This window comes from Nuphar pumila, chromosome 7 (genome assembly GCF_984573655.1).
Source record: "Nuphar pumila chromosome 7, dmNupPumi1.hap1.1, whole genome shotgun sequence".
NCBI lineage: Eukaryota > Viridiplantae > Streptophyta > Magnoliopsida > Nymphaeales > Nymphaeaceae > Nuphar > Nuphar pumila.
Window position 1 is genome coordinate 947,100 of NC_143255.1, and position 24,449 is coordinate 971,548.

The following is a 24,449-nucleotide window of genomic DNA, read 5'->3' on the forward strand; positions in this document are numbered from 1 at the left end:
GATGGGCAAACAATGAAGAAGAAGAAGAAGAAGCAGAAGAAGAAAGTCAAACTAGTGACGAGGAAGAATTCTCAAGCTAGTGAGCAAAATCTTATACTACAAACCTCTATTTAAATGCATTGTAATACTTGATGTGAGTTGTATTGCAATACTTGGTGTGAATGATTAAAAATTTTATTTCAATGTATTGTAATACTTGATACAAATGATTCGAATGCATTATAATACTTGATGTGAATGATTTCAATTATCTGAATGTATTATAATTTATGCAATTAACGAATGATTTGAATTAGTGCAATACTTGATGTCAATGATTTGAATTATTTGAATGCATTGCAATGCTTGATGTGAATGACTTGAATGCATTGTAATACTTGATGTGAATTATTTGAATGTATTGTATGACATATGTTATTTGTTAGAATATGGTTCGTGGAGGTTATAGTGGTCGCTCATCCAGTAGTAGCCAGGCTCAACCTTCATCTTCACGGGCTCCTGTGATAGGTATATCATATAACTAATTAGATGCTTGATTAGTTCAAATGCACATTCTGAGAACTTGGTGTGTATTTTTTTACAGATGATGTTGCGCCTGTACACGACCCACCTACACCAGTTGACCGCACAAGTCAACAGCCAACACAGGAAACAGGGTCTTCTCAGGCTGGCATAAGAAGACTCATTCGAATAGTGTATATCGATAATCGACCGTAAGTATTTTGTTTTCAATTATTGCATATCTTTTAAATATTTTATATTGATATTTACTGTGTAACAATTCATGTGCAGCACGAGGTTTGAGCCACAAGAAGTAGTACGGGAGATTAGGAATTCACTTCTTCAACATCTACCAGGACTAGTTGCTCAATAGAAAGAGTACCCAAAGGAGGTGTTAGACAGATTGTGGTCCTCATTCATGGTATACAGTTGTTCCTCATAGTTAATGTGTTTCATATTTAATTTATTTAAGCAATGTCTACTAACTTTCTGAAAATATTTGTAGGCTTCGAATCGCTTTGCAACTACGGTGGAAGAAAATGATGCAAGGAAGGTGTGGCAGAAGGTGGCTGCCAATCGATTTGCAGACATGCTGCACACTATGAAGACTGCAACAAAAAAAGCATCTGGCGTAGTAGATGATCCATTACTATGGAAGGGCCATGGTCCTATTACTATCAGGAGAGATTACTAGGATGAAATGTGCGATATGTGGGCGGAAGATGCATTTAAAAATCGCTCTGCGAAGGCTTCACAAAATCGATCGAAGATGCCCGAAGCCCATCTACACACAGGTGGATCTAAGACATTTGGGAGCCACCTAAAGAAAATGGTAACTCATCAATATATAATATTAATTTTATAAGTATTGTTGCAAATTTGTGTACTAAATCTTTTGTCATTTAACTTCGCAGGAAGCAGAAAAAGGAGGCAGTGTACCATATAAGGATGTGTTTGTAGAAACACATAAACGGAAGACCACGGGAGTCTTCGTATCAGAGAAGGCGAGAACGACAACGGTATGTATTAATTCTATTAATAATCATTGCAATATATATGCAAGTTATCATAATGTTATCATTAATTATTAATGAATACTTTAAACATTATTTTGTAGGAGGCATATGAGCAACAGATGGTAGAGCGATATGGCGAAGACGCTACTCAGCATCCATCATTTGATCCTACAGCATGGGTGACTGCAGCAGGTGAACCCAAAAAAGGTCGCGTGTTCGGGTTTGGGAGTAATATGAACACTTCACCAGTTATTGGTTCTTCCAGTTACGGCTCACCGACTTCTTGCGCCGACATAAGCTCCAAGCAGCCGACTATTCTTTCCAGTGATGATGTACGCGAGATCATTAATGAATCACTGAATAACTACTTCCAATACACCGTCGCCCCCTTTCTCCGAAATGAGATCAAGGCCGCTGTTCAGGATAGGGGATCTTCGATTCCAGGTCCCTCTCAGGTATAATCACATATATAGTTTTTTTGACTGTCTTAAAGCACATCTGAGCATGGTAGAATCACATATAGAGTTTTTCTAGATGCCTTAGAACACATATGAACATGCTATAATCACATATTCAATTTTTTTACTGCCTTAGCACACATATGAGCATGATAGAATCACATATAAAGTTGCTTTGCCTGCCTTAGAGCACATATGAGCATGCTATATTCACATATTCAATTTTTTTACTGCCTTAGCACACATACGAGCATGATCGAATCACATATATAGTTTTTTGCCTGCCTTAAAGCACATCTGAGCATGGTAGAATCACATATAGAGTTTTTTTATATGCCTTAGAACACATATGAACATGCTATAATCACATATTCAATTTTTTGACTGCCTTAGCACACATATGAGCATGATAGAATCACATATATATATATTTAACTTTTTGTCTGTCTTAGAGCACATATGAGCATGATAGAATCACATATAAAGTTTTTTTGATTGCATTAGAACACATAAGCATGCTATAATCACATATTCAGTTTTTTTACTGCCTAAGAACACATATGAGCATATTATAATCACATATTCTGTTTTTTGACTGCCTTAGCACACATATGAGCATGCTATAATAACATATAGAGTTTTTTAACTGCCTTAGAACACATATGAACATGTTATATATCATTTATGATAGAATCACATATAAAATTTTTGGCTTTGCCTGCCTTAGAGCACATATGAGCATGCTATATTCACATATTCAATTTTTTTACTGCCTTAGCACACATACGAGCATGATCGAATCACATATATAGTTTTTTGCCTGCCTTAAAGCACATCTGAGCATGGTAGAATCACATATAGAGTTTTTTTATATGCCTTAGAACACATATGAACATGCTATAATCACATATTCAATTTTTTGACTGCCTTAGCACACATATGAGCATGATAGAATCACATATAGAGTTTTTTTATTGCCTTAGATCACACATGAGCACATGATAGAATCACATATAGTGTGTAATTTATTTCATTATATTTTGTTTATCAATACTGACTGTTCTTTTCTTGTGTAGGCTGCTAGCGATAATCAGGGTAGTGGAGCTGAAGGGACAGATAAAGACAATGAACAAGAAGACACACAAAATCTTGGCGATAATTAGAGGACTGTGTTGAAGAAGTTCTATTTTTTTTTATTTTTCCTAATTGTAATTGTTGAATTGTAAATAATTAAACTTCTTAGTTTTAAGGTGGAACGATTAATTATTATAGATACTTGTTATATGATTTTTTTTGTGTGGTTTGTTTTTTATTTACAGAAAATATAAATTGTACAGGAAATATAAATTGTACAGTTCTCGGTAATTAATTTTTAAATACATTTTTTTGATTTTTTTCCGTTTTTGCGACGGATTAGCGACGGATGCTTCCGTCGCTATTCATATTAATCTAGCGACGGCTTAGCGACGGAATTAAATCCGTCGCCACGCCGTGGTCGCCGTTTAGTACCGGCGGATTGGCGACGGAATATAGCGCTCGTTATTCCGTCGTAATTAGCGACGGACTTGGCGACAGAATTATTCCGTCGCCAGTTAGCGTCGAAATATTCGCGACGTAAGCATACTGTCGCCGCGTTGTCGCTAATCCGTCGCTAACATGGTTAGCGACGGATTAGCGACGGAATGTGGTCGTCGCTAATCTACTGCTTTGTTGTAGTGACTCTTCAAAGTCTTCTTCTTCTTTCTCCATAAAACACTGTAAAACCCTCTCTCTCTCTAGAGAAGAAATCAAGGGAGGCAAAGAGTTCTCCCTGGAGAAGGCCATGAACATCAACCCTCACTCTCTCTCCCTTCTCTCTCTACTTCTGTGCACATCCAACAGACGATCCTATATTGCTCCATCAAACACCGACTGACATGCACACTGACTGTAGCATCGTTCAACTTGAAGAGTTCTGGAGTCTGATTCAGAGTTTTTACCCTTACAGGAGGGGGGTTTGGGGGCTCCTCCCAGCGTGGGTAGCATCGTTCAACTTGATTTGTTGTGGAGCCTGATTTAGAGTTTTTGCCCTTACAAGAGGGGGGTCCGGGGGCTCCCCCCCGGTGCGGATCCCGCTGCGCGGTCAGTGGGCGGGGGTCCAGGGGGGGCACCCCTGGCGGGGGGCTCGGGGGGCAGCGCCCTCCGGACTAAATTTTTTTGGGGCATTCCAACAGCGATTTGTAGTGTTATCGGGCTTTCCTACAATGATTTGTAGTACTTTCGGGTCTCCGACGAGCCCCACAACGATTTATATTGTTATCCGGCTTTTCAACAACGATTTGTAGTGTCTTTCGCAGATCGCTATAGCGATTTATAGTGTTTTTTGATCTCACTATAACGATTTGTAGTGTCTTCCGCAAATCGCTATAGCGATTTATAGTGTTTTTTGATCTCACTATAACGATTTGTAGTGTCTTCCGCAAATCGTTATAGCGATTTATAGTGTTTTTGAATCTCACTATAACGATTTGTAGTGTCTTCCACAAATCGCTATATCGATTTATAGTGTTTTTGAATCTCACTATAGCGATTTGTAGTGTCTTTCGCAAATTGCTATAGCGATTTATAGTGTTTTTGAATCTCACTATAGCGATTTGTAGTGTCTTCCGCAAATCGCTATAGCGATTTATAGTGTTATTCAGTAAGCAAATCGCTGTAAATCGCTACCCGAATTAGGACCAACTTGTTAGGGCCATATCGCCTTAACCGGAGGTCATATTTCAAATCCGTATAAAATGGTGTCTTCGTTATTGAGTCTAGTTTATTCTTGTAAATTTTAAGCAATTTCTATTGTCATTTCATTCTACATTTTAACTAAAAACCAGACCCTTATTATTTTGTGTTATTTGAGTTGCATAACACCATTCTCGCTTGACATCCACATCTTGATTCTGGCATGCTCCCTGTTGGATTTTCCATTGATTTCTTCAAACCTTGCTTGGAACAAACATATGTCTTTCTCACCATGACACCATGTGCATTTTTTGACCACGACACCCGGAACCCGTGCCGAGGGGGGAGCCCCCGGACCCCCCTCCTGTAAGGGCAAAAACTCTAAATCAGGCTCCACAACGAATCAAGTTGAATGATGCTACTCACGCTGGGAGGAGTCCCCAAACCCTTCTCCTGTAAGGGCAAAAACTCTGAATCAGGCTCCACAACGAATCAAGTTGAACGATGCTATACACGTTGAGAGGAGCCCCCAAACCCTCCTCCTATAAGGGTAAAAACTCTGAATCAGACTCCATAACTCATCAAGTTGAATGATGCTACCTACGCTGGGAGGAGCCCTCAGACCCCCCTTTTGTAAGGGTAAAAACTCTGAATCAGACTCCACAACTCTTCAAGTTGAATGATGCTACCCATGCTGGGAGGAACCCTCAGACCCCCCTTTTCTGTAAGGGTAAAAACTTTGAATCAGACTCCACAACTCTTCAAGTTGAATGATGCTACCCACGTTGGGAGGAGCCCCCCGACCCCTCTCCTGTAAGGGTAAAAACTCTGAATCAGGATCTACAACTCATTTAGTTGAATGATGCTACCCACGCTGGGATGAGCCCCCAAACCCTCCTCCTGTAAGGGTAAAAACTCTGAATCAGGCTCCACAACAGTCAATGTGCAGGTCAGTCGGTGCTTGATGGAGCAATGTAAGATCTTCTGTTGGATGTGCATAGAAGCAAAAATAGAAGGGAGAGAGAGAGGGTTGATGTTCATGGCCTCCTCCAGGAGAGATTTCTTTCTCAGATAATCCTGCAGTGCAGAGACTGGATCTTAAATAATCATCTTCGGGGCACTTAAGTGTTTACAACCACTCCTTTTCAAGAATCGTCATTTTTTTTGGCACCAATGGAGGAGAGGGTACTTAAGTCTTTGCAATCGCATCAAACTCCAACGCTAATTAATGCTGACAAACATGGGGATACGAGACGCACATGCTTACATACGTGGTGCTCTTTGGGACCCCGAACATGAGATGTAGCTAACTGCCCTGTTCGGGGGGAGGAGGGGGGAACATATAACCTGCTTCGGTTTGCTACTGCACGTCCTTACTCTGGTTACCGGGCGCATACAAAAGCAAGTCTTAGCATTTCCCACTTCCAACGGATGGCATATGCCCATGTTCTTTCAGTTCGAGCTAATTGGTAGGCCATTGCTCCATGTACTGTGACTGGTCTCCTCGCCCGAGCTTTAAAAGGTTTGAGGAACGTCTCGTTTCCTTAAGGTGCAGGTTCAACAACTTTCATAAGACGAAGTTCAACAAGTAATTGCTTTGTTCCAACTTTACATGGATCTAAGGAAAGCCCGAAGAATGACTGTCGTGCAAATAGGGTCCATCGTTATCCAGTTTGTGTAGTGGGAGGAAGAGTTCCTTTCTCGGAACTCATTACACGTCTTGCCCAGAAGAATACTGGAAAGTCGATCTCTTCTCAGCGCTGAGTCCTTCGGTGGGAGATTCCTAATGTCTGACCACCTCTACCGACTGCTATATTTTTGTCCCAGAAGAATACTGTAACGGAGTTCGATTCTGCTGCTAATTGACTCCCCCCCTCTACGACCAACTGCTATATTTTTGTTGAGGGTTCATCGCGAGAAAACGATTAGGGTCACCGTTTAGGTTGATGCACAACCCCTCACTCAAAGAAAATCAAATTTCTTGTTGTTTTACTGAACATCAGAGATAACCTCCTAGAAATTTTCGGCTGTCCACAAATATACCAGATTCAGAGTTCTTTTTCGACCAACAAATTAGAAGAGAAATAATATGCTGGTGACGTTGCTCCAATGTATTGCTTATCTGATCATGCATATGCAACCGGACCTTTAGTAGCAACAAGGAAGCAACGATTATAGTGTTTTTTTTATCCCTCCTGCTCCTTGCTTCTGTTTCCTTTCAGTATTTGTTTATCCAAACTTATCATCCAGTTTAGCATGTTCTCTATACTTGTTTATTTGATTAAATACCACGTAAAAGAAACTTTTTTTTATTGTCTATTACAAGACTCGTGCGAAAGACTGTAGCAAAAAAATACACTTTCTAATCGTGGATTCATATTAATAAGAGCCCTAAGTAGTTCTTAAACATTTATAGGAAACCACCTTAAACTACTTCAAGCGATGCTTAATCTGATCTCATTAACATGTTCTTTATAGCTTACTTAGTAGAAAATATGTATCATATTAGCCAACTTTCGTGTTTACATGCATGTTAAAGCAATAAAAAATTGGCTCATATTGTATCAAAAAATTTTCATTGTGGATTTGATGCAATGCATGTTTTTATTTTAGCTCATAGCATTGACGTGCTTTCCTTGTAAATCCATCTTCTAAGTGGCCTATTTGAATATGTAAGTTTCCTCTACAGAGAGCATACCAAACTCGACCTCTGTGGGTTCCTTTATTAACCTTTTGTTGATTAACGAAACTACTGAGTTACGTTTCTTTATCTCGAAGATCCCAGATGTTGTTAGGAGTTGCTCGAAAGCTCTTGGATATATACACGTTATAACTGTAGGACTCTTCAATTCAACAATGATGGTTAATTATCTCGACTAGCTAAAGTTACATGTCATGCTCAATGAATATCGGCAACTATATTAACTACGTATCAACTTTTGTTAATTGATGTGCTTGCACTCACAGTCAAAATATGTTTACAAAAAGAGAAAAAAACAAACCGAGATCACCATATCATCGTCCATTACTTGGTGAAGGTCAATTATGGGAAACTAAATCATTCCAAAAAATAATGATTCCCCTTTAGATGACAAATTTGTTTTCCTTTTATCGGAAACATGTTTCCCTAAATCAGAAATTTGTTCATTCTGTATTCATTTATAATTTTTAATTAGTTACTTTTGGTAACAAAGCAAATACCCTTTTCACATATTTTTTTATGCTAAAGAAGATGTAATCTGCTACATGAAGAGGAGTACGTTCATAATCTAATTAAACCACCACAATTTTATTTTGTATGTTGAATCCCTACCTTCTAGACCATCAAGCTCTACTATGAATTTAAAGTTTAAACACTTTGTTTTATGATACTTTTATTTCAGAAATATAGCTTAGTGTGTTGGTTCATAATCAACGTGTTATTGTTTATGTAGTTGTACCGAATGTATGCAAATATTTTACGAAAAATGTTCATTTAGAGTTCTCCACTTTAGGAATTCAAAATTTGGGTAGAGTGTGATGCTATATCTAACCCGATGGGATTGATCGATCTATGATAAGCACTTTGACAAACGTGTCCTTTATACAAGAACCTAAATCCATATATATATATATATATACCACTAAAGTATAATCCTATAGGACCATAAAAATATTTTGCCTGTTACGTTTGCACCCCATTAGTACAGATGATTTTCAATCTCAACGAGTTTCTTATTCAACTTTAGGACTTTGCACATAGAATTAGCTGCAATATACTTCAATGATGTTCTCAAAATCTGAAAAATGATTTTTCTAGAGTAAGTCAAAATAAGTTTGTACAGTTAAAATTCATATGCTGGAGAAGTACTTTTGGCTGGTGTTCTACAATCATTGGATACCAATACATCTGCAGTTTCAATTTCTTGTAACAATTGACAATGGATCTCTTGGCCAAACAATTTCATTTTTTATGCTTTTTGGACTGAATCCTCTCAATAACCGATTAATGACTAAATGTCTTACCGTCCACTGAATAAACAATTGATGATGCATCATGCATTATGCTAATGTACGTCTTATCGTCGATTTCTTCTCCAACATTCTCTGTCCAGCCTGTTATGTAGGGGTGTCAATGGGTTAGGGTTAGGTTTGACCCGAAGCCAACCTGTACAGAGGCTCAAGGTCTGGTGATAAAAGGAAGGTCCCCGATTGAACCGACTGTTTTTTGTTTTCGTGAACATAGTCAAATGAACATTCATTCGATTTTTGAAAATGGCTCCATTCGCCAGAGCAGAAAAAGTACCTACATGATATATAATATCCTACCTCATACAACATAAACAACCTTTGTCTCCCTCTAACCATCACATTTATCAGTCATTCTAGAATGACCCAAGTCCTAAATCCTAAACAACTTTTACTTAGCTACCTCCAACACACATTCTTTTGTTTCTATTTTGGTTGAGGCTCCACCCTTTTTATTCAGTTTTTTTTTTCTATAGCCATATTGAAACTAGGTATGGCACCTCATGTTTTTTATAAATAGAAACAATTTTCTGTTCAATAGAAACTCAGTTTCATATTTACCAGAAATTAATTTCTTCTTTTCTGGGTACTAGGGGTGTCAACAAACTCGACCCGTACCAAACCCTATAGGGTCAGGGTTTGGTGGTAAATAAGAAGACCCGATTAGAATCCAGGCCAGACTCGAAAGGTCCAATTAATATAAGGAGTCATGTATGGTTTGTAAAATTTCATACCAAACTCAGGCTCAACCTGAGTTTCAATTGAGATCAGCAATTTTTCAATGTAAAAATGATAAAAAAAAATTATTATTTTACCAAGTATGATCTGAGTCTGGTCCATGTAATTCTTATAGGGTTCGGGTCTGGTTCATGTAATTCTTATAGGATCTGGGTATGGATTGTCTTATGGTCAGTCCGATTAGACATGGGTCCAGACCCAGTACCATCATCTCAAATCAAGTTTGGGTCTGATTTTACCTGAGTTTGAACCAAACCCGACCCATTGACACCCCTAACGCTGGGGCATATCACGTCTCATTGCAACTATGCTTCGAACCAAGTACCAAAGAAGGCCCTTGGTGGACAGCCTGGTCTACGTCGGTTTGGTTGCTTGGCTCGCACGGAACACGGATCCCATCATTTGAAATAGGATGGATTTCATAATACCTTCAATCCTAGCCATCCAGCAGTTGATTGGATGGCTAGGATTGAATGTATGGTAGAACCTGTCCTATTTCAAATGATGGAAACCGTGTTCCTGAGCTACTTCAACAGTTCAACGTGCCCTCCCCTTCCCTTCGAGAGAGTCAAACGTTTCCCAAAGATGGAATTGGAGAACGGGGAGGGAGAGAAAATCAAAATAGAGAGAGGGCGCAGAGTGGAAGTAGGAAGGAAAGCTAATCCCGGCTTGTTTTCCAATGATTTAACCATTTCCAGGGCTCAAATCTCCCTCGAATTGCAGTATCCTGATGGAAACAGCAAAAATGAGAAATGCCCAGATGAAGAAACCATGGTGTCTTTCCAAGTTTTGGGCAGAAACCCAGTTTGCGTTCTGAGAGGTGATGTTGGTGACAGCCCCCGCGGAGCCAAAACCGCTGCTTTCTTCAGGAAATCAGAAAGTGGATGCCTAAGAATCGGGGACAAGATCTCTTTTTGTGTTAAGAATCCCAAGTTTTTTCTCTTGAAGAGCATCGTTGATGAGGAGGAAGAAAGAGGGATCGTGGAATCAGTTAAGAGAAGGAAGAGGATAACTGCAGAGAGAAAGAAGAGGGGGAGAGACGGTCTTGAAGAGATACCTAGTGAAGGTGAAGATGAGGCGGTTGGGGATATTGAAGAGGATTTGGGATTGGATTCGTTGGATATTTCATCCATTGATCCTGTTAAAGGTCAGAGACCATTCCACCGTTTCTTTTTGAACTTTTTCCAATCTCACCTTTTGTTTGTTTCTTAATTATGGTTTTATGTTAACTTCTCCAAGAATTTATTTTTCTCTGTATGGATTGAAATTTGCTCCGTTACATATAGTCATTGATTCATGTAAAACACGATTTTTTGTTGGCCAGAGTTTGGTTTTCTTGTGATTGGTCATGAATTTGATGGTTATGAGAAGAGAGAGGAGCTTAAGGACATCAGAGAGTGGCGTTGGTTCGTAGACGAGGCTATTGAAAGTAGCGAGGGCGATGAGGACGGTGAAGGAGAGGTGCTCAAGAGACGAAGAGGTGGTATGAAGAAGAAAAAGAGAGGGAATGACAATCAAGATGAAGATTGGACCGGTGAGAGCGAGGATGAAAAGGAATTGATTGCAAAGCTGAGAAATGGTAAAAGACCGAAGTCTGGTAGGACTCGAAATAAACATCCCAGAGAGCTTGCTGAAGATTCAGCGCCACATAAGAAGACAGAGCACCCCAAATCTCCAAAAAGAGACGAAGACGAAGATGAAGATGATGATTCCCTTGGAGGGTTTATTGTTGATGATAAAGATTTAGAGGAAGAAGAAGAAAAGGAGGAGGAAGAAGAAGAAGAGGATTATGATGAAGAAGACGAGGAAGAGGAAGGATAGAGTGGTGGTAATAGCGTTGTGTAACGTGTTCCTTTTGGACTTTGTTAACAAGTTCGACAATCAAACGGCTAATCACAGAAATGAGAATGTATGTATTCCATATTTCTTTGTTTTTTGCGCCACTTTTTAGGAGAACCTGTTCATGTGTTTTTTTCATTCAGCGTGTTTGGTTCGTTAAATGTAGGTCTACCAACTTTTGAATGCCTTCGATAGGGCTTGTAGGGTTTTGTGGTTCGTTCATTTTAATGATCATTGCAATTTGATGGCCTGTTGTATGCATCTGAACTATGGGCCATAGATACCGTTTTGTTTTTTTAGAAGGCAAAATAATTTATTAAAACGCAGCAAAAATGCTTACAAAGCAGTAACAGAGAGTGAGATATCCTCAATCAGAAGTAAATCAGTTTAGACAAACTAAATAGACAAGAGAGGATGGTTGGTATGTTGAGACAACCATGATGAAGCCATATCATTCCATACTGCCTTTACCGTGGAGACATCACTAGTAACAGCGCGACACACCTTGGCAGTGGATGAAGTCGAGTCGCGAAAAAACACGATTGTTCCTTTCTTACCAAGTTCGTCACCATGCCGAGAGCAAATCCACCATTTCCACACAGCATACCAACGCTTAGATCTGCTGATCTCAGAAGGAAAGAGGATCAACTGACGAAAACAAGACGGGAGTTCAATGGTGAGGTTAATATCTGGCCACAAAGAGAGGAACATTTGCCCAAAAACCCACAGAACCATAGTAAATGACACATTGTTTCGAGTTGTGAACCACAGTTGGGACACCTGCAGCAAGCTGCACACAGAGTTTCTGAAGGGGATTTTCGGTATTGTTGGGTTGGGTACCGGGTCCGCCCATGATGGGCGAGATCTGGACCCGGCCCACCTTTTGAGGAGGGGGCGGTTTGGAAACCGTCCACCCCCCCATCTTCTGAGGTCTCTCTCATTTGCGTGTAGAGAGAAGGGGGAAATACACAGTGAGGGATGGACTGTGTGTGCACTTAAGAAAAAGGGACCCCATCATCAAGAAAAGAAAAGTGTGCTCAGTGTATGCACAGTGAAAAGAAAACAAGAAGAAGAAGGTGACGTTTGAGAGTCATGGGGCACTTGGACTCGTGGAATCGTCGTTCTCTCCAAGTAAGGGCACACATCCGTTGAGCAAAAGCGAGCATCAACGATCCGCTGTTTTCCGCTTCCGCTTCAACAACGAAAAAAGGTATGTATCGTGACCCATCAGGTATTGATGCGCATAGCGAGGAGCAACCAGGCAAAGAAACGTGATCACGGTGAGGAGCCAAGCGACCACAAGGCTCATTCAAGGAGCCAGTCCATACCATGCTCCAAGAAGTTGTGGAGAATAATCAAATGCCTTAGCAATTTCTTTCCCGATGGAGGTCCCCTTTTTCCATCAACTATTGGGCTGCCACGAAGACACCCAACCATGCATGTGATATTTGTTCTGTTGGATCCTGATATGAATTTAGTGTGACCAGGGTCTCACATGGAATCTAATTACCCATTTAGTGGGTCATTGAGATATGTACCATCAGGATCATGGTGGAGCCCAATACACATTGGATTCTCAACATGTTTGAGAATCCAATGAGACAGTCTGAATAACAGCTACCCAGAGAAGGTTAAATTCTCCAACCCCCTGCCTCTGCAAATCAACTGAAAGAGGTTCAAGAATCCCCTCTGATGCATGTCGTTAATCAACTTCACAATCCTCTTCTCTTCTCCTCAAGTCCTCTATGCGCACACCCCGATCCTAAATCCTACAGTGGTATCAGAGCGATGTTGCAGGTATACAGACATTGTAATGGATTCATCCTTCACTTGAACCGAACAGGAGATGGAATCACTGATTGTTACTGCAAAGAGGCCACATCCACCGATGAGGACAAGGTTCTCGACAGAAGAGCTGAAGCTGGAGGTTTCGGTGGTGGCAAGGGCCAAAAGGAGGCATGCAGCCAGTGGAGGCACCTCCTCCCTAGTGCATCACCGAGGAGCAATGATCATCGGAACTCAGAGAGTATATAGAGTGGAGCCACCCACTTTCTGAGGGCATGCACCCCTCTGCAAGCGCCTCAATGGCCCCAGCCACAACATTTACATGTAAAGCTTCAGAAGCTTCATCATCACCAGATGATCGAACGACAAATATATATATATATATATATATATATATATATATATATATATATATATATATATATATATATATATATATATATATATAAACTCAGACGGGGATTCTGCGTGTAACGGGATCGATGGTGCAACGAGATGTGGGGTGACGACTCATCGGTGGAGTCAGAGAATAGTGCAATGAAATTTTTTGTTTTGTTTTTCGTTCTGCCTTTACGTTGGCGGCGACGGCTTCATGGTCAGTGGGAGGGGTTTTTCCCGTCGACAGCGTCACGAAACCGCTTGCCGCTGCTGGACGCAGAGAAACCTGTGAAAAAGAAAACAACAGAAGAGGAAGGAAAATCCCTGCATGTGAGGTAGAAAGAAAACCTTCTTGAATTGGTGTTTGCAATCGATTTTTAGTGGAACAACATACTCGAATCGGGTCAGCTTCCTGACTGAGATCAGAAGAGGCAAAACCCCCTCTGTGTGCAAAATATTTTTTTTCTCGTCAGTGGTGGTGGTTGCGTGGGAAGCGATCCCTGCCAGTCTCCGACAACAGGCTGTTGAAGACTGAGGCAGAGGGAAAACCATATTTCCACCTAGAGGGGTACACATGCTTCTGAGGCAAAACCCGATTCGGGGTCTGCTCCTGGCATCAGAAAGAGGGAGGGGAAAATCCATTTCCGTCAAGAGGTCGACGGACTTCAGCGACCCTTGCTGACGGTTACAGTAAGGTAAAACTCCTTTGTCACAAGGTTACCAGTTTTTTCCAGTGACTTTTGACACCGATTCAGTAAAAACAAAAGAGGGAGAGAGGAGACTCACGAACTTGGATGAGAGGAGCGTTCGAGACATCAAGATCCCAGATGGGGGCAACATCCCTGTTGTTCACAGGAATATCAGTTGCAGGTGATCAGATCCGGTTCATGTTCGACCTCACTCAAAACAAGAAGACGGTGCTGTTCGCGTCCCATTTGGCCGCCATTTGGTTGTCTGAGACATCGAAGCCAGAGACAGAGGCACTGGTGACAGGGAAATCATGGAGTTGGAAGCAGAAGATGAGCCAAACGATCAGGAGCATGATGCCGCATCATCGCCGGAAACCTCTCCGATCGGCCACACTGTGTAGCCATTTTTGCAGAGATGGTGTAGAATCCTTTTTCGTGGGGTGGTTGCACCAACAAAAAAAATCACGAAAATAGCAGCAGTAATGGCTACGATCATCACCCCCATTTTCTTAGCTTGGATGACACCTTCGTCGACGACGACATTGGCCGGCTTGCCAGTGCGAGAAAGCAAACAATGATAGTTGGAGACGACGCCATTGCTGTCGATGAGCAACAGGACTCCATTATGATGAAATTCCTCCGCTGGTCTACGACAGCCGGAGGGCGGCGAAACTACCGTAGGGTGGAGGAGATCCCCAAGATGGTAGCGGTTGTCGGATCTTCCAGCGAAGGCGACGGTGACGAGATCCACCAGGTGGCCAGGCAGTTGCCGAATCTTCTGGCTGGTGGTGGAGGCGGCGGTTAGGGCGACGACCGTCGCCTCCGTCGCTCTCCCTCACTTTGTTTCCCCTTTTCCTAAAAAAGGAAAACCCTAAGCTAAGTCCCCTTTTTACGAAAAAACTTTAAAAGAATCGGTCCAGTTTAAGGAACCAGTTCAGTCCTTTTTTTTTTAAAACAGAGGCTCTGTTTTCTGGATTTTTCAGAAAAGGCTCGTCTTCTCATTAATTCTTGAGATAAGCTCGTATTTTCTGGTTTGTTCAGAATAATCTTAAAGTTTTTCAAAAATTACAGAAGACCACTTGAAGTTTTCTGTTTAACTCAGAGATATTATGTTTTTAATGTTCTGGTTTGTTTTTATTTTACCCAGAACTATTTCTAACTTTTTTTATTTTGCAGAAAAGTGCTTCTGGTTAGCGAAATACCTCCGAGAACATCATCCTTACAGGTTTGGATCCAGTTGGTACATGTATTTTTATAAAAGACCTCGTTGGATCCGGTAAAACTTTTGAATCATGAAATTCTTTTGAGTTATTGCATTGTTCTTATGCTTCACATTATGATTCATGTTTTGGATCTGACATCGATCCAATTTTGTGGGTCCTAATTTATATGGATCTGGATATGATATGACTTAGTATAGATCCAGTTCAATTAGTTTTGGATCCAGACATTGTTATTGAATCTTGTTGAACTTGAACAGATCTAGTGCTGGTTTCAGATACTCGGATTGAGATATGGATCGAGATTTGATTCAAGATTTATAATTGGATCCAGATGAGTGTTATACTCGGATATGGAATATAGATCCAGTTTGATCCAGTTTTATGATTGGATCCGAATGAGTGTTATACTCGGATATGGGATATAGATCCAGTTTGATCCCGTTTTGTGATTTGATCCAAATGAGTGTTATGTCTGGATATGTTATATGGATCTAGTTTGATCTAGATTGAATCCAAGTTAGTGACACGCTCGGGTAGAGGATATGGATCTAGATTTGATTCAAGATTGTGATTGATCCGGATAAGTGTTGTGTTCGGATATGGTATGTGGATCCATAATTGATCTATAGACAAATCTGTATATATTTTTGTATGAATCTAGATTTTGATCCATGTTGAATCTGGATAGTATTAGGTCAGAGATTTGGATCTAATAATGATATATACTTATATGGATCCAGGATTTACACGGTTAGATCCAGACAAGTGGAATACTGGATGTGTAATATGGATCCATTGACATTTGAAATATATGATTTTGGATATGGATTTGAATTATAGTCAAATCCTGTAAGATCCATGGTTTTATTTAAACTTGTATGGAGATCCATTTTAATATGGATCGTGTTGGACTTGATAGATAACATCTCAAGTCAGATTTGGATATGAAATCCTATAAATCTAATAAAATTGGATACATATATGTGGATCCGGTAATGGATCTGAACTTAAATGTTCAAACTTGTGGTTTGATTAAAGCCTGATAATTGGCTTATCATATTGTGGCATATCCAAATGATAATGAGATAACTCTCAATGGATATGGATTTGGTGCATATCCAAATTGAATTTGGGTATGAGATTTATGACTTACTTCATGATAAAAAACAACCTAGTTTGCGAATAACCTTATGATAGGGATATATCATGAAGGAAAAGTTCAACTAGCGTATGTAAAACCACATGATGTCATAGTCTAATGCAAATATTGCTTAAAATGCAATGCATGAAAAAGTGAGAGCGAAATTATAATTTTGCACATGCATGTGAGGATATGTATCTATAATAATGATAAATAATCATAATGCTCTCTATATTCTGTTTGTATAAATGCATAAAAGGATATTTTATTTTTTCATACATAAAATGCTAAATGGTGTTGGTGAGTCACTCTTATGATTATTTGGATCCGAATATACAAATTTAAAATGATCAGGTAGTGATCAATATGTGATAATGCACATGGAAAGTGAGAGTAATTGCTATGTTTTGGCAAATCATGAATTTATGAATTTCATGGTACTCTACTAGAGTGCATGCCTATTGTATAGTCATGAAAGAGCCAAAGAACCCCATGACTATGTGAGACCCACATTATGATGTATTCGTGGACTACATGACTTAATATGCAGTGAATGGTGAATACTTGAAAGTTATGACATGATAGAAAAATAACCTAGTTTGTGAATAACCTCATGATAAGGATATATCATAAAGGAAAAATCCAACTAGCGTATGAAAACCTCATAATGTCATGAGTGCAATACATAATGCACTGGTTATGATAAATATGAGTGTTCACCCCATATGGTCAAGTGAGAGATGATGGATCCTGATATGGATCCAGTGTGACCAAATGAGTCTCACATGGAATCTAATGACCCATTTAGTGGGTCATTGAGATATGTACCAGCAGGATCATGGTGGAGCCCACTATACATTGGATTTCCAGCATGTTTGAGAATCCAATGAGACAGTTAGGCTGGATAACGGCTACCCAGAGGAGGTTAAATTCTTTAGCCCCTTGCCTCTGCAAATCAATTGAAAGAGGTTCAAGAATCCTCTCTGATGCAGACTGTTAATCAACTTCACAATCCTCTTCTCTTCTCCTTGAGTCCTCTGTGCGCACACCCCGATCCTGCATGTTCTGCATGTTCTTGATGAAGCTATGCATAGGAGAATTTTCAGTGGCAGACATCATTCACGTACTGAATCATGGAGAAATGATCTAGCACCCCCCTGAGAACAGGTTTTGAATGAATCCAACATCTTGTGCTTTCTTGAAAAGTGCATTAAGGCTTTCTCCCACAACATTGAAAAGAAGTGGGGAGAGTGGGGAACCTATGCATCTTAAAGAACTCTCCGCGCTCACCATTGATGGAGATGACAATTTGAATGGTGGTGACAAGTTCAATGATCCATTTGATGAATCGGTCTCCAAAACCTATATCCAACTTGCACGATTTGAGGAATGACTAGCATACAAAATCGAAATCCTTAGAGATGTCCAACTTCAAAATGAAAGTGGGCGACCCTCGTTTAGCAAGAGAATCTAAGACATCGTTTGCATCGCAATCATGAATCTTGCGGCCTGGCAAGAAAGCACCATCGAAAGGCGAAATCAGTTTGGTAAGCTCCCCTTCATATCACCATTATAGGATCCACTGGTCAATCAGACTCTATCCCAAAGATTGGTATGACAGGCCAAACAACCCACCTTGCTACTTTAACAATAGCACCGCTAATCAAAGCTAAATCCACATTATCACATTTCCCACATCTTCAGCCAAATTAATATCCACATTATCACACTTCTCCACATCTTCAGCCAGACACATATTTGCGACACGTCAAGTTTCTGTGCCACATTAGGATTTGTAGAACTTATGTCCATAGCTTCAGCCCTTTTCAACCTAAACTCTGCATCACCAAATGAAACAATCTGATCAAACAAAAGTTTCAGGTAAAACAAAATAAAGTAACATGAAATGAAATAAAACCCCTAATATTTTAACACACTAACACCCTAATTAAACATTTTTTTTTCATGCATAAAGCTAATTGAAAAAAAAAAAACACTGATACCCTAATTAAACATTCAAATTCTTTCAAAATTCTCTGTAAATCAATCTTTATGTTGAATAAGTAACAGCATGTAACCAATGCAAAGTAAAACCACACTAATTCACTGAATATGATTAAATAAGAAAACCATGAACGGAAACTCCAAATAGCAATAGAAAATAGACTTTTTAAAACCATATCAGTTTTGGATCAATCATAGAAAAACACCAATACTAAAAGTTTCAATCCTATATATAACAAACTACTCATGAATGGAGGGGATCCACCCTTATTCAAATTGTATGTATATGTTTACTATAGCTAGGGGTGTCAACGGGTCAGGTTTACCCAGACCCGACTCAGACCAAATCCTATAGGGTCCAGGTATGGTGACAAATAAGACCTGATTAAGATCCGGGTCTGGACCCAAAGGACCAGTTAATACATAGACTCCGGTATAGTTTGTGAAATTTTATACCAGACCCCAGCCTGGCCCGAGTTCCGATTAAGGCCCACAAATTTTCAATGTAAAAATGATAAAAAATATTATTTTATCGGGTATGGTCCGAGTCTATTTCATGTAGTTCTTATCGGGTCTGGGTACGGTTTCTCTTATAGTAGACCTGATTAGACCTGGGTCTGGACCCGATACCATACTAAAAATTCTGGTCCAAGTCTGGTTTCACTTGGGTCCAAACCAAACCAAACCAAACCAAACCGGGTGACACCCCTAACTATAGCATGAGGATGACTCAAGGCCATAACCAAATTTTCCAACAAGGCACCAAGCTCAATTTTATGTTGATCTGGCCTGGTTCGATTTCAACTTCCCAATTTTTTTATGCAAAGTGACCACATTTTCAAACAAGGCAACCCAGCCTCGCTTGATGTGATCCTGAGGCAACACCTCACCCATGAGAGAGAGAGAGAGAGAGAGAGAGAGAGAGAGAGAGAGAGAGAGAGGACAACAGGAGTGTGGATGTGGTGCTCGATGTTTCAAGGGAGGCGGTGCTCGTCTCAGGAGAGCCACCTCTAACCGTGCTTGACGAGAGAGACAGAGGATGGGATTCATGCAACGACAGCATGCTCGATGAGAGAAACAACGAGGCTTCAATGATGATGGTCCAACGATGAAGCGGTAGCGTGGTGGGAGGAAGTCATGAAGATAAGGATGGTGCATGGCAGAGAGAGAGAGAGAGTGGAGCGGCAAAAATGGAGAGAAAGTCATGAAAATAGCCTTTTAAAGCTTGCGCTAGCCGTTGGATTCTATTAGGGATCCTAATAGGATCCAACGGCCAGCATAACTGCACCCTTATTGTGCTGCTAAGGATCTCACATTATATATATATATATATATATATATATATATATATATATATATATATATATATATATATATATATATATATATATATATATATAACTCACTTTTTGACCTAACCGAAAGATTGTGAAGTTGATCAAAAAAATTATCGCAAAGGGGAGGGAGAAAATATTAGGATTCTAGATAAAAAATGTTAAGGTTCTAATAAGAAACAAATAAAAAATGAAAAAATGATCGCAATGAATTTTTATATAAATCAATAAGCATGCCGAATGTACAAACATTTGCTATGTAAAAACTATTTATTTAAAAGAGTTTCACAAGTATTATTTATGAAAGTTGTACTATATCTGTAAAGGTCTTATTATATTTGCAAAACTCTAATCAAAATATGAACGTCTAAGACATTGGCAAACGAATGTCAACATACATTTGTAGATGCCCGTGATAAGTATTTTAGTTAAAAGAAGTTTATAGGGTTTTTTTGCAAATATTGTACTAAATTTGCGAAGGTTGTACTGTATTTGCAAAGGTTGAACTTGGGTGCAAACATCCAGAACATTAGCAACAAATGAAAGTCAAACTATATTTACTAAGCCCATTAGGCGATCTCTCGTTTTTTTGAAAATTGTAAACTTCCTAAACGTAGTTATATTTGTGAAACTCTAATCATAGAATGAACGTCCGAGATATTCACAACCAATATTGGGAATGTCAACAGACATTTGCAGACATATGTGATAATTATTTTAGTTAAAAGAAGTTTGCATATTTTTTTTCAAAAATTTTGTACCACATTTGGGAAGGTCATATTGTGTTTGCAAAAGGTCAAACTGATTGCAAACATCAAGAACGTCATAATATATTTACGCAGGCTATCTTTTGTTTTTTTTTAAATTGTAAACTTCTTACAAAGTAATCATAATTGCTGAATGTTGTTACTACATTTGCAAAGGTCGAATCTGAGGGAAAACATCAGAATATTCACAACAAATGAAGGTCATAATATATTTACGAAGCTCAGCACGCGATCTCTTGTTTTTTTGACAATTGTAAACTTCCAAGGTACTTACGTATTGCGTGAACCTCAGCCAGTTCACATGTGCGAAAGATTAAAAAAATATCCAACAAAAGTCAAGAAATAGAGATTTTGAATATAGGGATTATTTTTTGCAAGGACAGTATGGTCATTTAGGTTTTCAATCATGCCCAAGATTAAGATAAATGATATCCGAATCTGCACTTAGAAACACCACATGGATCAAAGTAGTAGATCAATTTATGCTGATTACCAACTAATTCTCGAATACGCGAGGCATTTGTGGTGACGAGGTGCTTTCAAGGTAAAATTGTGGCATATGCCAAGAAAAGTGACGAACATAGAAAAAGGAAGAGCACAAAATATTAAAAACACAAGTAACAAAACACGAAATACAGAAGAAGAGGCATCTATTTATATGAATGTTTAGTCAATGGACATAAAAGTACCATCGGTAACATCACCATCCTTTTTCTAAAGACCACAACTTGCCACACGGCAATGACGAAACCACAACGACAATCAACTAAGCAAAAAGTAAAACACAATTTCATGATCACGCAGCGAATCTGAACCAGACAAAAGACAAATTCAAAGACCACCACGGAGGCGAAGGACAAGGTGAAGGGTGGATTCCTTCTGGATGTTATAATCAGCCAGTGTGCGACCATCCTCAAGCTGCTTGCCAGCGAAGATGAGACGCTGCTGGTCCGGTGGAATCCCTTCCTTGTCCTGTATCTTTGCCTTCACGTTATCGATCGTGTCCGAGCTCTCCACCTCCAGAGTGATGGTCTTCCCGGTCAGAGTCTTCACAAAGATCTGCATCCCTCCCCTGAGACGGAGAACCAAATGGAGGGTCGACTCCTTCTGGATGTTATAGTCCGCGAGGGTGCGCCCGTCCTCGAGCTGCTTTCCGGCAAAAATCAGACGCTGCTGGTCCGGGGGGATGCCCTCCTTGTCTTGAATCTTCGCCTTCACGTTATCGATCGTGTCGGAGCTCTCCACCTCCAAGGTTATCGTCTTTCCGGTGAGGGTCTTGACGAAAATCTGCATACCTCCCCTGAGACGGAGGACAAGGTGGAGAGTCGACTCCTTCTGGATGTTGTAGTCCGCCAATGTGCGGCCATCCTCGAGCTGCTTCCCAGCGAAGATCAGCCTCTGCTGATCCGGGGGAATGCCTTCCTTATCCTGGATCTTAGCCTTGACGTTGTCAATCGTATCAGAACTTTCGACCTCGAGGGTGATCGTCTTCCCCGTCAACGTCTTGACAAAGATTTGCATACCACCTCTGAGACGGAGGACGAGATGGAGAGTCGATTCCTTCTGGATGTTATAGTCGGCCAAGGTGCGGCCGTCCTCAAGCTGCTTTCCAGCGAAGATCAGACGCTGCTGGTCCGGGGGGATGCCCTCCTTGTCCTGGATCTTGGCTTTGACGTTGTCGATGGTGTCGGAGCTCTCAACTTCCAAGGTGATCGTCTTCCCCGTAAGGGTCTTGACGAAGATTTGCATGCCTCCCCTGAGGCGGAGCACCAGGTGGAGGGTAGATTCCTTCTGGATGTTGTAGTCGGCCAGGGTGCGGCCATCCTCAAGCTGTTTCCCGGCGAAGATCAGACGTTGCTGGTCCGGGGGGATGCCCTCCTTGTCCTGGATCTTGGCTTTGACGTTGTCGATGGTGTCGGAGCTCTCAACTTCCAAGGTGATCGTCTTCCCCGTAAGGGTCTTGACGAAGATTTGCATGCCTCCCCTGAGGCGGAGCACCAGGTGGAGGGTAGATTCCTTCTGGATGTTGTAGTCGGCCAGGGTGCGGCCATCCTCAAGCTGTTTCCCGGCGAAGATCAGACGTTGCTGGTCTGGGGGGATGCCCTCCTTGTCCTGAATTTTGGCCTTGACATTGTCGATAGTGTCGGAACTCTCGACCTCGAGAGTGATCGTCTTTCCGGTAAGTGTCTTAACGAAGATCTGCATCTGTTGATCACAACAGAAATACAGAAACGTAAGACTCAAAAAGAAAGAAAAATGATCAAAACAAAATACGATGGCTAATAAATAGAGCAACAAATCGAGGATCAAGTAACAAAAACCATGTCCCCATGAATTAAAAAATCCAGAAGTTTGATTGTTTCAAAGAAGAAAACAAAGCACTATGTAGACAAAGAAACGATGATCTGCCCAAAAGAGATGGAAGATCAATCAGATCCCAGATCTCATCCGATCTGACAAGGAATTGAAAAAGAACATAAGAAAGAACCGATAAATATTTGGCTAACTACCTAAATAACAACCAGATCAGCATCTAGAAGACGAATTCTTGTGAAAGAAAAAATCTAATTAAACGAAATCATGAATCTACCTTTCAACCAAAACCACAAGAAAAAAAGTACAAAAAAACAAGGAAATATTCACCTACGCCAGAAAACAAAAACAAAAACAAAAACAAAAACAGGTAGGTCTTTCAAGATCAGATCGACGTTTGAAAATCTGCTAAAAGAAACGAGATCCCAGATCGGCTTTTCAAGATCAGATCAGGCTCTCCGAAAATTTATAAAAACCGATTGCTTGACCACAAAACAAGCGATTGCACGAAAACTCCATACAAATCAAAAAGCAAAAATAGATAATCAAGACAACGGAAGCAAACGAACGCATGAGAGAGATGCTAACCTTGAGAAAAAATCACACTTGAAGGGAATAAAAGAAGGCACAAATAATGTTCACAATGTGTGGAGAAGGGGAAGGCGAGGGACGGCATTTATAGTCACGAGAAGGCCAAAGCCATTACGTCTCTCACCCACTTACTGAGGTACCTGCCACGAAAGCTACACCAATCATAAACGGCCACGTCTTTCCGATGAGCTGGATCGCACCGGCCTACACGCAATTTGCATCCGTGACCTTCCTTCGTCGCTATCCCAAAAATCTAAGGCTACCAGTTACCAAACACGAGTCGACTCCGTCTCCGTTCTTTCTTAGGAAGGTGGGTGGGGCCTTTTGACAGGACTATCATAAATTTAGTTGATATTTTGAATTTTTCCTGCATTTGAAAACTTTGTTGAAATCACGAGAAACCCAAAATATCACCAACTCTTGAGCTTATTGGGAATTGTGATATTATTAGGAGTAACAATGAGCTGGATTTGATAACAGAGGTTTGGATTCTCAGATCAAAGAATCCAATTAGTATTAGTATTTGATATCAGACTCGAATCCGAGTTTTGATTTTTAATATAAAAAAGCTAAAAGAATATTATTTTACTAAGAAGGGACTGGGTGAATCACATAATTCTTTTAGGATTCGGGTATGATTTTTCTTATGGCAGACCAAATCGGACTCAGGTGTGTGGACCCAGTTCTAAAACCTTAAAGTCAGATCCAGGTTTAGATTCACCTGGGTCCAAACCAGACCCTACCCCTAAAATATTATCATATATTCATATGATTTTCATTTTCATACTAATTAAATCAAATAGTAATATATCAACATTTTCTTCAGATTATTTAGGAAAATAAAAAGTTCCCAAATTATAATGAGAATTTTCCTTGAGAAGAAAATGTCCAGAACAACTATTGTGACCATTGATCATTCTTGAGTCTCGACAACAGGGTGGTCAACACCCGT

The 24,449-nt window shown here is 40.1% G+C and overlaps 2 protein-coding genes across 2 annotated transcripts; one reads left to right on the forward strand and one right to left on the reverse strand.

The window, feature by feature from the left end:
* The first annotated feature begins 10,000 nt into the window (after positions 1-10,000).
* LOC149830774 (SMAD/FHA domain-containing protein) lies at positions 10,001-11,354 on the forward strand. Its single transcript, XM_090013491.1, has 2 exons — positions 10,001-10,580; positions 10,758-11,354. Exons 1-2 carry the CDS (start codon positions 10,019-10,021, stop codon positions 11,252-11,254), a joined length of 1,059 nt encoding a protein of 352 aa, XP_089869617.1. The 5' UTR covers positions 10,001-10,018; the 3' UTR covers positions 11,255-11,354.
* A 9,872-nt stretch (positions 11,355-21,226) lies between these two features.
* LOC149830775 (polyubiquitin) lies at positions 21,227-23,610 on the reverse strand. The gene is made up of 2 exons (XM_090013492.1): positions 23,495-23,610; positions 21,227-22,798 (listed from the first exon to the last, which is right to left on the reverse strand). Exon 2 carries the CDS (start codon positions 22,796-22,798, stop codon positions 21,425-21,427), a length of 1,374 nt encoding a protein of 457 aa, XP_089869618.1. The 5' UTR covers positions 23,495-23,610; the 3' UTR covers positions 21,227-21,424.
* Between the last annotated feature and the right edge of the window lie 839 nt (positions 23,611-24,449).